The sequence below is a fragment of the Vipera ursinii genome (assembly GCF_947247035.1).
Source record: "Vipera ursinii genome assembly, chromosome: Z".
NCBI classification, from domain to species: Eukaryota; Metazoa; Chordata; class Lepidosauria; order Squamata; family Viperidae; genus Vipera; species Vipera ursinii.
In genome coordinates, this window is record NC_139517.1 from 31,649,078 (window position 1) to 31,663,278 (window position 14,201).

The 14,201-nt window shown below is 41.4% G+C and overlaps 1 protein-coding gene across 6 annotated transcripts in view; it reads left to right on the top strand.

Moving 5' to 3' along the window:
• The window catches only part of PHOSPHO1 (phosphoethanolamine/phosphocholine phosphatase 1), a 37,655-nt gene that overhangs the window by 19,658 nt on the left and 3,796 nt on the right, over positions 1-14,201 (top strand). For 2 of the 6 annotated variants that reach the window (XM_083376740.1, XM_083376738.1), the window contains exon 2: positions 11,881-11,980. The exons of 1 other annotated variant lie outside the window; for it this stretch is intronic. In XM_083376740.1, the coding sequence (XP_083232866.1) occupies positions 11,936-11,980 (45 nt within the window). In that variant the 5' untranslated portion in view covers positions 11,881-11,935. Of the gene's footprint in view, positions 1-8,623; positions 8,720-10,734; positions 10,839-11,877; positions 11,981-14,201 lie in introns of those variants that run through there. 3 more of the 6 variants (XM_083376741.1, XM_083376739.1, XM_083376737.1) reach the window with 3 other exon arrangements.

Sequence of the window (14,201 nt, forward strand, 5' to 3'; positions counted from 1 at the left end):
AATAAGTTTGTAAGAAGTAGAACTGTCCATGGAGATTCTCAGTCATCCAGGTCATTGTTGTCCCAAGGGTGCTTTTTTTCACGAGGTAACTGGACTCTTTTGTTTTTTCTTTGAAGACGTTTTTCTTCTCATCCAAGAAGCTTCTTCAGCTCTGACTGGATGGTGGGGATTGCCATTCCCCGCCATCCAGTCAGAGCTGAAGAAGCTTCTTGGATGAGAAGAAAAACGTCTTCAAAGAAAAACAAGAAAGTCCAGTTGCCTCGTGAAAAAAAGCACCTTTGGGAAAAGAAGTAGAATTGTTCATTGTATTTATATAAATTAATTTCCATTACAATGAAATGTATCTTGCATTAAACTGTCCTGAGGTCCTGTCTACTTTCTCAGAGGTGTTATCAAGCATGCCATCAAAGGCACCCTTCAATTCCTGCACCTCCCAAAGTTGCACCTCTTTATTTTAGGCTAACATATACGATCTAAGAGGGTGAATAATACTCACTTTCTTGATGTTCCACTGATAGAAATTTGGGCAAATCGCCCTACACATGAGGCTCTTTTTGTAGTTAAATCAACATTGCTTTGTTTTGCATATCTGTTGGAAAAACTTTGCCAAGTCTCAGAATTTCTCCAGTTTGCAATATAAACAGACAAGCTATACATTGGCTGGCAGTCTGAGCATTACAAAGAACAACTAGTGGGTATACACACATGTTACATGTGTGAACAGGTCGTGTGGAAGCCCATTCTTTGTACTGTCCAAATATTTCTATTCCTCATCAAGATCAAAGAAACTTTTTCAGTCAGTTGATAGCAGAATCAGACTAGATATCTATGCACTGACTGGAGACTCTGTGAGACATCACCATTTGATCTTACTTCATCTTAATATTCAAACAATAAAGGATCCTTCAATGAACATATATGGAGCTTTAAAAAAAGAGACCACCCATATATGGGAGAACATCCTTATTAGTACAATTGGTGGTATACATGACTGCCTTTAATGCTTCAAAAGCAGGTAGAAGCAGGTCTTGCCTTATTCAGATGAATTGTACAACCCATGCTATATTCAACTATATTCTTCAGGGACAAATGGTAGGTTACACGGGATTTTTTTTCCTGCACATAAGGGGTCAGTAGAACATAAAAAAGAAATAATTTCTCCTCTTCAAATGGTATAAATGCCAGCAATGCCAACAAGTTAGCAATGCATGCTAATTTATACAATACTCCAAATGTTGCATAATTTGTAGTTCTATAATATTCCTAAGGGACATGGTGGCTCAGTGGGTTAGGACACTGAGCTTGTCAATCAAATGGTCGGCAGTTTAGCGGGTCAAATCCGGAGTGCCATGTAACAGAGTGAGCGCTGTTACTCATCCCAGCTTCTGCCAACCTAGCAATTCGAAAGCACGTAAAAAATGCAAGTAGAAAAATAGGGACCACTATGGTGGGAAGGTAACAGCATTCCGTGCGCCTTTGGCGTCTAGTCATGCCACCCACATGACCATGGAGATGTCCTCAGACAAGCGCTGGCTGTTCGGCTTTGAAACGGAGATGAGCACCAGCCCCTAGAGTTGGAAATGACTAGCATGCATGTGCGGGGGAACCTTTACCTTTACCTTTTAATATTCCTAGCTCTTGGAAACTTCTAAACTTTCTGCTCTGATCCTGATCTGTATGTGTGGATAACTTTTGAATTGCTATTACTACTAAGTTTGGTTGACTTGGGTGTTGTTTCCAGTTTCTGACTGCTGTGGTTCTTTCTTACCTGATAGAGAATATCTGAAGGGAAACAGAAAGTTAGAAAGTGATTAATTTGATTTGTGTAGCAACAATACTTAAAAATAAATATTTGCATGGACAAGGATCAAATATTTATTTGGTGATAGACCAGCAAGAGTCATAATTAATTAAGAAAAAAGAAAAAAATACTAAATTATCTAAAAAGGTTTAGAGTAAATGCTATGGCATTTTGCGCAATATACAGAACTTGGCTGTGGTCAAGGAAATAAAATCAGACTGGTCTGATAATATCTTGAGAAAAAGCAAATTGGAATGACCAGGATATTTAGTAAGGAGTAAAAATAATAATTCCTACCAAGCATTTGCATAGAGAGATCAATAGAGAATAACATGTTTCATTGATCCAATTATTCCTCTGCCTCATGGACACAGTAGAGTATCTGTTAAAGGGGGATTTTTGGTATGTTCCTTCAGTGACAGCTGTTGTGAGAACATTAAATCTGGCTAAGGATAAGGCTCTTCTGAATTTTGGGTTTGTTATGTGACTGAGATATCTAGCTAGTTGGAAATGTGCAGAATGGCTTAAGAAAGTGTTTCTGGGTAAAGTTAGAAAGTCTGCTTGCAGCTCTACATCAATGGTGCACTGTTTGAGAAGTGTACGTTCATAGCCTACAAGGTGATAATCATAGAGTTGTAATTTGGCATGTATTGCCTGGCTCCAGAAACACTGGAAGCTGTCTGTCATGGGACCACACTGACTGGAAAGAAAGAGAGCTTACTCTAGGAAGAGAAGATGTAAATCCATACAGATGTTTCAATTGTAAGAAGACCAGTTTCATGGTGAAGGACCATATTTGAAATTCAGCAAGGTGCTTGAAAGATGGTTCCCAGAAACCTAGACTGAACTCTTTAGGGGCTACAAAAAGAAGTTGGGCTCAGATCTTAACTGAGAAGACTTTAATTGCTGCAGGTTTACAGTTACCCATAGCTTGGAATACAATCCCCAGATTTGCTTCTTATTTAATTTTAATTTAATTTATTAATATTTCTATACCGCCCTTCTCCCGGAGGACTCAGGGCGGTGTACAGGGCAAGAATAAAACACAGAAATTTACAAAAACTAAAAGATAATTAAATACATGCCCGATATGGCATATCTTAGCAAGCCCATGACCTTAGTTTTAGAGAAATTAATTTTTAGGCATTCTTCTTGGTAGTGCTTAGCTAGAGATAAGGATCACAAAAGCTAGGCCCCAATCATCAAGAAACTTAGTATGATTATCAATATAAGTGAATAGGGGAGCCAGAACAGGTACCCACCTATCTAAACTGTTTTGGATAGCCTCTGCTGAAATAAAGTCATGTGATTAATCAGTTTTGTAATTTCAGAACTAGACATAGGAGGCATAGTTTTGTTCCCTCTTCAGATAGAGTAATTCCTCTTGTGTGTACAGCAATCTAAAATGGCCTTCCTAAACTGAAAGGGAATAAAGGATGAGATTCATAGAGTGGGGGAAGCAGACTGGAGATTATGCATTTCCAGAATTCTTAGAATTACTAGTAGAGATTGGTTGGTTCCATGACTGTGTCAGGGCCCGCCTCTTCTTTGCCTGTAATACTTGTTTATATTTCCTCTTGAATAAAAGAAGATCTTGAGCTGAGTAGGAGAGAGGATCCTTTTTATCTTTCTCGAAGCAGGAAATTAGTTGTTTCTTGGCTGGCTAGCTATTTCTATGGAATCAGGGTTGTTTAAAGGAGCTCTGATTCCTATTAGTGCCAGATGAATGGATAGAAAGAATTGGCTGGAGAAGTTGAACTAGCTGAATGGTAAAGTCTATTCAGGGCTTCTGTCATCCAAAATAGCTACAATATATGTAGCTCATTGGTGGAGAGCATTTGACTTAGTTTGTTCTTCATTTGACCTGTCCATTTTGTTCTTATTTGCTCTTTTGGGATATTTTTGGATGGAATAAGATAAGGTAAGAAAATAGTAAGGGAACACCTATCTGACCTTGATGAATATAAATCGCCAGGACTCGACAGATTACATCCCAGAGTTCTGAAGGAGGTGGCAGATGTTATCTCAGAACAATTGCACCATATCTTTAATAAATCCTGGAGCACCGGAGAAGTACCCGAGGATTGGAAAAGAGCTGATGTGGTTCCCATCTTCAAGAAAGGGGGGGGGGAATGGACCCAGGAAACTACAGACCAATCTGTGAACAAATAGAAGCAAACAAAGTTATTACGAGTAGTCAGCACAGGTTTGTTAAAAACAGATCATGCCAAACCAATCTTATTTCATTCTTTAATAAGTAACTAAACTAATAGACCAGTGAAGTGCTGTGGACATAGTATACTTAGACTTCAGTAAGGCATTTGATAAAGTAGACAACAACCTACTCCTTAGTAAGCTAGAAAGAGGTGGAATAGACAACATTACCACCAGAGGGATCTGTAGCTGGCTGGCAAACAGTACTCAATGAGTAGTCCTCAATGGCACTACATCCACATGGAGAGAAGTAAGCAGTGGGTTACCACGAGGTTCTGTCTTAGGCCCAGTACTCTTCAATATCTTCATAAATGACTTAGATAAGGAAATTGAAGGGGAACTCATCAAATTTGCAGATGACACCAAACTGGCAGGAGTAGCCAACACCCCAGAAGACAAACTCAGGATCCAAGTGTGTTTAGGTCGTGGTTTCTGGAGACCAGGAATGATGACATGAGGCTGAGTACAGAAAAACTCATACTTTTATTCTTGCTGGAACTGTACTGAAGCTTGGGCCACAACCAGCCACAATATATTGTCTAGCCCCTAGGCAGCAGCCAATAGGTTTGAACCCACGCTTGCTGCCTGGGGCTGACCAATTGCAGGACTGGAGACGGCCTGTCTGGGTTGCTGGAGAGCCATCAGCTCCTCCAGCAACGCACGTGGTGTAACACCACAAGCCCAATACATAACACCCCTCCCCTCTTAGATCAGACTGTGACACCCTTAAAATAGTCTTAACAACTGTCAAGCCTTATTAACCATAATGAAAATAATAAATAAATAAATAAATAATAAATAATCATAATTCGCTGTGGCTACAATGAAATTAAACAAGGTCTGAACAGGCTTACCAATGCAGTAAGAGCTATAATGAGATTAAACATCTCATGAACAGGCTTACAATGCAGTAATGGCAGTTTCACAATGTCCAAGTTTCTGTAGATAGTGGTACAAGTTTCACAACACTATACATCACTTTATTTTACAATATAGTCTGTGAAGTATGCAGGAGGCTTGTGTAGCCTAGAGGAACATCTTGGAGTTCCCCTCACTTTGTGGTCTACCAGCTTACCCAGTGGGCTGGGTAGACCCATGTCCCCTTGTGCTCCAGTGTCAAGGGGAATTGAAATGCTCTGGCTGGTCTCACCAGGTTGGCCCACCCCAGAGTCAGTCTGTTCTGCAGAGTAGGCACATTGGTTGCTGAGGTTCGGCTGGCTCACTTGGTCAGGGCTTCCATGTTACACTTCCGTGCTTCCCGGTTCTTCCTCAGATTCCACTTCTGCTGAGAAGGGGAAACCCTGGTGGTTCCAGTGTGGGCTGGCTTGGCTACCAGTTTGAGGACCTTGGGAGGGACTTATGCCACAGTCCTCACTTAGTGACTGTTCTGGAAAACTTTTCCTGAGTTGGTCGATGTGTCTTCTGACCAGTTGCCCTCCCTCCAACCCCACTTCATAAGATAGGGGCCCAGATGCCTTGGTTATTTGACCAGGAACCCATAAATTCCCTGGCCCATAGTTTCTGGCCCAAACCCAATCACCCATGTGCAGCCCCCTCGGGGGTTTTGGTCGAGAGGCTTCTGATGCCACTCTGTCTGGATGCAACCTGTCCAGTTTAGTAATCAAACGCCTCCCCCAACGTAGTTCAGCAGGAGTTTTACCTGTAGCAGTGGAGGGCGTAGAATGATGGCAGAGTAAAAAATCTACCAATCTGTGATGCCAGTCACCTGTGACAATACGCTTGAGTGCTTCCTTTGTTGTCCTCACCATGCGTTCAGCTTGTCCATTAGAAGAAGGATGAAATAGTGTAGTCATATTAGGAAATGGAATTACTTCCAGCCATTTTGAGTGGCTATCCACTACTATCAGGAAAAGCTGCCCCTGAAAAGGCCCAGCATAGTCTATGTGAATCCTAGACCAGGGAGTGTACGTTTCCTCCCATCTGTGAACTGGGGCCTGAGGCATTTTAGGCCTAGATTGCTGGTATGTATAACAACCATGAACCTGATCCTCCATAGCCTTATCAAGGCCAGGCCACCAAAGGTAGCTTCTAGCTAAAGTTTTCATTCTGACAATGCGTGGATGGCCTTCATGTAAAGAGTGTAAGACCCTGTCTCTTAGGGAAGTGGGAATTAATCCCTGCCATATAAATAATCATGAAATTTCTTAACTCCAGCCACTATGGCCAAGGCTTCTTTATCAATCTGTGCATAATTGTGCTCAGCAGAAGATAAGGTCCTAGAGTAAAATGCAATAGGAACCTGTTTCCCATTTTTCTCTATGTGGCTTAAGAATGCTCCCACCCAATAGGGAGATGCATCAACATGCAAGACATACAGGTTTAGACTCTATGTAATGAGTTACAGTGGACTTTTCTGATAGAAGGGCTTTCAAATCCTGGAAGCTAGTCTCCTGTGTTAGTCCATTTCCAAGGGGCTTTTTTTATCAAGCAGCCTGTGGAGGGGCTCTGCTATTGCTGCCTTATGAGGTAGGAATGTGTGATAAAAATTTAGGAGGCCCAAAAATGCTTGTAGCTCTCCTTTTGATTTTGGCCTAGGAGCCATTTTGATGGCCTTCACTTTAGAATTAGCGGGGTGAATTCTATTAGCATCAATGCGGAACCCCAAGAATTCTGTTGATGAGACCCCAATACTACATTTGTTCTTCTTTAATTTGAAGCCTGCTTCACGAAGCCTCTGCAAAACAGACCTGAGCCTTCTGGCCAACACTTCTGGGGATTCCCCAGCAATAAGAACATCATCAAAATAAGGGCAGACACCCTGAATACCCTTAAGTGTGCATTCCATGATCCCTTGGAAAAAAACCGGTGCAACACTGACTCCAAACTGTAAGCGTTTGACTTTGAATGCCCCTCTGTGAGTCATGATCATTTGAGCCGCGGCTGCAGCCTCGTCACAGAATGGGGCGGTGGAGTGCTCTGCTGAGAGAATGGGGCGGTGAAGGCTGGATCCTGTGAAAGAAGTCTCCACTGAGATGAGAGAACAGGGTGGCAAGCCGCCAAGAGAATGGGGCGGTGGAGCGCTCCGCTGAGAGAATGGGGCGGTGGAGGCTTGCCGCCCATTCTCTTGGCGGAGACTTCTTACGGGGGATCCAGCCTCTGCCATCCCCTTCTCTCAGCTGCCCAGGCAGCTGAGAGAAGGGTGCGGCAGAGGCTAGATCCCCCGAAAGAAGTCTCCGCCAAGACGAGAGAATGGGGCGGTGGAGGCTTGCTGCCCATTCTCTTGGCGGAGATCAAAAAGAAGTCTTCACCGAGAGAATGGGCGGCAAGCTTCCACCGCCCCATTCTCTCGGTGGAGCACTCCACCGTCCCATTCTCTCGGAGGCTTGCCACCCCGTTCTCTCATCTCGGCGGAGACTTCTTTCGGGGGATCCAGCCTCCACCACCCCATTCTCTTGGCGGAGCGCTCCACCGTCCCATTCTCTCAGCGGCTTGCCACCCCATTCTCTCGGCGGAGGCTTGCAGAAGTGGCAGCGGAGCAGGGCAAGGGGAGACCTGCCGGGCAGGGAAGAGGCAGGCCCTGGGCACCCCGAAACTGGCCGCTCCCAACCACGCAGCAGGTAGAAAAAGGGCCTACTCACCTTTCTAATCCTCCTGTCTCTTCCTCCGCTTCCTCCGCTGCCACCTTTTGCAGTCTGAAGAAGCAAAGAGGTTTGTGGGCAGTCCCACAAATGGCTTGAGAAGTTCAACCAATCAGTTCAAACTTTGGTAGGTTTTTTTTGTGAGCATTTTGAATTGATTGATTGAATTTTTTTACTCCCACTTTTTTTTAAAAAAACTGCACATGGCGGAGGACTGGGAGCCACAGGAGACGGCTTAAAGAGCCGCATGCAGGTCCGAAGCTGTGGGTTGCCGACCCGTGGTCTAGCCCCTAGGTGGCAGCCAATAGGTTTGAACCCATGCTTGCCGCCTGGGGCTGACCAATTGCAGGACCGGAGACGGCCTGTCTGGGTTGCTGGAGAGCCGTTAGCTCCTCCAGCAACACATGTGGTGTAACACCACAAGCCCAATACATAACAAAAAGGACCTTAACAAACTTGAACAAGGGACCCTATCCAACAAAATGAGTTTCAATGTAGAGAAAAGCAAAGTCTTACGTTTAGGCAGGAAAAATCAAAGGTACAAATACAGGTTAGGTGAGACCTGACTTAAAAACAGTAACTATGAGAGGGACCCTGGAGTCCTAGAGGACCATCACTTGACTATGAGCCAGCAGTGTGCAGCAGCAGCCAAAAAAGCTAATACGATCCTGGGTTGTATAAACAGAGGTATAGAATCAAGAACTGGTGAAGTATTAGTACAGCTTTATAAAACCCTAGTTAGTAAGACCACACCTGGAATACTGCAGCCAATTTTGGTCACCATATCACAAAAAAGATGTTGAGAGTCTGGAAAAAAAATTCAGAGAAGAGCAACTAAGATGCTAAAACATACGAAGAATGGCTGCAGGACTTTGATTTGGCTAGTCTAAAGAAAAGAAAAAATAGGGGAGACATGATAACAGTGTTCCAGTATCTGAGGGGCTGCCACCAAGAAGAGGGGGTCATGTTATTCACCAAAGCACCAGAGAGCAAGACAAGAAACAATGGTTGGAAACTGAACAAGGAGAGAAGCAATTTGGAATTAAGGAGAAACTTCCTGACATTGAGGACAATTAACCAGTGGAACAGCTTTCCTCCAGAAATCGTGAGTGCTCCATCACTGGAGATTTTTAAGAAGAGGCTAGACAGTCACTTGTCTGAGATGGTATAGGTTCTCCTGCTTGAGCAGGGGGCTGGATTAGAAGACCTCCAAGGTCCATTCTATTCTATTCTATTCTATTCTATTCTATTCTATTCTATTCTATTCTATTCTATTCTATTCTATTCTATTCTATTCTATTCTATTCTATTCTATTCTATTCTATTCTATTCTATTTTGTTTTCAAAAAAAACGAACAACAAAAGGCTTCAGAAGCAATCTTTTGGGATAATGATCAATATGGAAATGGAAAACTGAAAAGATAAATTTCTTAATATGGCAGTATACTCAACCACAGAAGGCCTTGTGCCTGCCCAATGTGAGAATTCTGCTGGGTAGTTGGTAATAGTGGTGCCATGCAAAAGTTGCAAATCAATTTATAAAATGTCTGTAGCATTTGTAATATGGCAACTGTCTTGGGTACTTGATAAAACCAGATCAATAAGAGGCCTGGTTACTTTGTGTGTTGCCATTGGGGTTTCTCTAAAATCATCCCAGTCTTTTAATATCAGCTTTTTCCAAATCTCTCAGGGCACTAAAAGAGTTAATAAGATTTTTTTTTCCCCCAGAAGGTCACTTTGCTTTAGATAAAGAATAAAGAAGATTTTTTGTGTGGGCAGTCATCTCTCAGGACAGAATTGGTAAGGTGTCCTTGAGGTTATATGAAGCTGAGTGGCCACATTTATTCTTTAAAGTGGTAATACTCTCATGGCCAGATTGGCTTAGGAGTGGGCTGAGTTTCCTCTGAGCAGAACACATGTTGTAGATAGAAGATTTCGAAGCGAAGCAGAAAAGGCCTCATTTTAAACATACTAGGAACCGTAAGTAAAAAATTGCTCTCAGCTTCTGCTAGATGAAAACCACTCAGCCTGTTGTTAATCAATCAGCTGCTTTTCACAGCATAGTAACTGGCTTAAGGATAAGATACCGTAATTGTTCTTTTGTTCTCCATCAGCCTCTATTTACTCTGTTATTTAATATTTGCAAGGTGATTTGTTTAGACTGTAGATAGCATTTACCAGTGCTTTTTTTGTAAAAGAAAAAGGTGCCGGAACTCACACATGTCATACAACCCGCCTTGCCTACCCTATAAGGCTCCATCCAAAAAAGGTGCCGGAATTCCGTTCTGAGCATTCTATGACAAAAAAAGCCCTGGCATTTACAATTTAAATGTCTCTCTCCTTTGGTTATTGGAGACTGGTTTCTCACCTTTTCCAAGGGGACTGGCCAGCTCTCTCCGATGGTTGCTCTTTCTGTTCCCAGGTGTAGGGGTAAGGATGCCCATGGCTTCCTTACTGGCTGCTTTTGTGCCAAACTTTGTACAGAAGATTCATGCTTTAGCAGAGTTGTCATTTGGCTGGTTTTACAAAGACCTCTTTTGTGTCTACTTTGATTTTAACTGTTAACCAACATGTCAAAGATAGAACTGTTTGAGCTGCCAGAAGTCTTTGCTTGGTTAGAAAGTCAGTTACAATTTTGTTCTTTAAGTTTATCAGGTGAGTATTCACACCCTCATCCTGTAATAACTATGCAGCTGTAGAGCAGATTGCATCAGTGCAGAGAGGCCTCTTCCATTGAAGAGGAGAGATCTGTAAGCTGTTGATTTTCAATCTCAGTTGGCTGCCTGCTCATTAGGTAACTGTCAACTTTCAACTGTTTTGTCAGCTTGGCTCTAGGTCACATTGCAGAATATGTACAATATCTCTTCCTTCTTTTTCCCATGAGGATTAGTAATGTCCTGGAGATTTTTCAGTTCTTTCTAAATGTTGAGGCTTCCCATAAGGCAGCAGAAATGTGGCATTTACAATAACAGATTAAAAATATGGTGATAAAGATATACTTTTCCAGAAAAGCTCTCCACCACCTTAGTTTCTTCCTCATGGGAAAGGAAATGATCCAGCCCTGGAGCCAAAACAGTGAAACACTTGAGATTTACAAGAGATGGCAAGGTGGCTGGAGGTTGTTGCATTTGGGATGCATCACATCTGAAAAGTGCTAATTTGGAGGAGGTTGTTCTAGCATCTGATGACTATCCAGGCACTGAGAGTTCATCTCTGTTTAAAAGGTCAGAATATTTCACTATTTTATTGTGACATAACTCCTCCTGCTACGTATGTTTTTTTATTAGGATTTGGCCAGGAAGTTTCAATGAATAGGGGCAGACTGGTCCTTCTTTTGGCTGTGATGATTTTCTTAGGCACAAGAAGCTGCATTTCCAGGCTGATGGGAGAAGTTAGCATATTTATCTCTTCAGCTCTGCAACTAATTGAACTCTGCTAAGGAGAGACTCTTAAGCAAGCTTGTACTTGGTGAGGAATTTCTGTTGTGAAACAAGCACAACAAGTCAAGGTTGACTCAGCCTTCCATCCTTCCGAGGTAGGTAAATTGAGGACCCAGATTGTTGGGGGCAATAAGCTGACTTTGTAATAATGCCGCTTGGGGGGTGCTGAAAGCCCTAATAAGCAGGCATATACATAGAATGAAGGCTATTGCTAAGCACATTGATTTGTGCTTTAGATTGTAAGCCACCCTGAGTCTTCGGAGAAGGGCGGGATATAAATGGGATTTTTTAAAAAAAGCAATACAGGTAGTCTTCAACTTATGATGCAATTGAGCCCAAAATTTCTGTTGCTAAGTGAGACAGTTGTTAAGTGAGTTTTGCCCCATTTTATGACTTTCTTGCCACAGTTGTTAAATGAATCACTGTAGTTGTTAAGTTAGTAATATGGTTGTTAAGTGAATCTGGCTTCCCCATTGATTTTGCTTGTTGGGAGATCACAAAACTTGATCACATGACCTCAGCACACTGCAATTGTCATAAATACATGCACGTTGCTTAGCATCCAAATTTTGATCACATGGCCAGGGGGATGCTGCAACAGTTATAATTGTGAAAAACAGTCTTGTCACTTTTTTCAGCGCTTTGGTGACTTTGAACGGTCACTAAATGAATGGTTGTAAGTCAAGGACTACCCATAATTATCACAGTCATTTGGGAAAACAGACTGCAGAGTTTATTTTCAACATAGGGCAGAATCTAAAGTGAGCAGGACAGGCTAAACAAAGTTGGCATTCATAAAATCAGTGACCTCTGGTTTCTTCAGCAGCAAAGGGAGTGTATACATTGGGGGATGCATCACGTTGGAAACTAAAGTACTGAAGATGAAAAGGTGTTTCGAAGGTATCGGGCTGCAATGCTTTCTAAAGGTGAGCACTCTTCTCAGAAAACTTGGGGTAGAGAAGGAAAGCCTCAGAATCATTGGATACTGTATTGACTTGCTGTGAGATAACATGTTGTGAGACAGGATGGCCATAACCTCTGTGGTTCAGTTTAACTACATACCCCTGCTACTCAAAAGCTTTAGGCCATGCCTTTTTCATTGATTAGACTTCATCAACCAATGGAATGGCAAAGGAAGCAGCACAGGTAAGAAAATCAAGAGTCATGTGTTTAGAAGTGGTGTGGAAGACACAGCCCATCTGGTGAGTTATCAAAATTCCACTGATAACATGCAGAAAACTTTTGTTGCACTATGCAAAACCTTCTTTAAAATTAAACTGAAACCTCAAAATCTCAGCCAATCCACATTCAATAACTGCTTTTTTTATTAAAGAGTTTTACAAAAACAAAATTTTACAATATATCCCCAAATCCCTCCCACCCCAAACCCACCCACTTCCCCCCCCCCCACTTCCCAGAGCTAAATACAGGATTATAGTTACAGTAATCATATTCTAAATAAAAATTATGCATAATATACAATTAACCAAATTCATAATGCGCTTTAACTCTCTTTTAACATAACTACAAACAATGTACCAATAACAATATCCCACTAAAATCTACTCATAAGCTAAATGGTACTTTTTAGTCCCATATTTGTTTTGAATATAATTTATCCATCTCCTCCAAACTGAAATATATCTTTCCTGTGAATGATCCTTCAGATAAGCAGAAATCTTAGACATTTCTGCAAGATTCGAAACTTTAAACACCCATTCTTCTACAGTGGGCAAACTATCCTTCTTCCAATATTGTCCCACCAGTAACCGTGCTGCCGTTATCATGTTCAACATCAAGTTAGTTTCTTTAACATCACAATCTACAACAATGCCCAGTAAAAACAATTGCGGGGAAAACTTTATCTTTCTCTTAAAAATCTTTTGAATGTTCCACCAAATTTTAATCCAAAAGGCTTTTATATTTCTACAAGTCCACCACATGTGAAAATAGGTAGCTTCTAAACTACCACACCTCCAACATTTAGACTGTAAATTAGGATACATGTTGGACAGCTTCTTGGGATCCAGATGCCATCTATAAAACATTTTATAAAAATTTTCTCTTACATTTTGAGCCTGGGTAAATTTAACATTTCTAACCCAAATTATCTCCCAGGTGTCCAACGAAATTGGTTCCTGAATATTTTGTGCCCACTTTATCATGCAGTCTTTAACCAGTTCCGTTTCCGAATCCAATTCAATTAAAGCATTATATATCCTCTTTATATGTGCACAATTTGAATCTCTAATTTGCTTTACTAAATTTTGATCTGTAGTTGTGATGCCTACCTTTTGATCTGACTTCCACCTAGCTTTCAATTGGGTATATTGAAACCAAGAGTAACTTATGTTTTCTTGTCTTAACTCCTCTACTGGTTTAAGTTGCCAATCATTCCCTTGCAATCTAAGTAGTTCCTTATAAGAAACCATATCCATACTCACTCCCATAGATACGCCCTCTATCGCGTGTCCAGGAATTCCCCAAATCGGTATTTTATAATTTAACTTATAATAATACTTTTTCCAGACACGCAATAAAGCACTTCTAAGAATATGGGATTTAAAAGCCCTGTCTACCTTCTTATCATAAAGCAAGTATGCACCTTCTTTAAAATTAAACTGAAACCTCAAAATCTCAGCCAATCCACATTCAATAACTGCTTAAAGCTGCCCATTATCCTAGCCATCTTTCCTCCAATTCTTCATGTATTCCAAAATTCCCCGGTATCCTATCATTGCCCCTTTGTTACAAGCAAGAATTCCAAGGATGTAAATTGCCTTGCTCAGGAAAGAATGTCACCACAATTAAAAGAAACTGAAACACTGATCCCCCATTGCTGAGTACTTAAGCCTCTTAAGGTCAAAAACTGAAGATACATGAGGAGAAAACATGACAGTCCCACTTGGACTTAGAGGGGGCACAAAGCAGTAATAGGGCAATAATGAAGTAGTTCACTTGGAATTACTGCAATCTCAATTTTATTGCATCCGAGCTAAGTGACTTCATCATAAATGTGAAAATCATTAATGTTAACAGATCTTAATGGCATTGGACAGGGAGATTAAAAATCATCACATCTTCCAGAAGTTTTAAAGCACCAAAGTTACTAGTTCTTATGAATGCAAATACTTCAAAACATTCTAA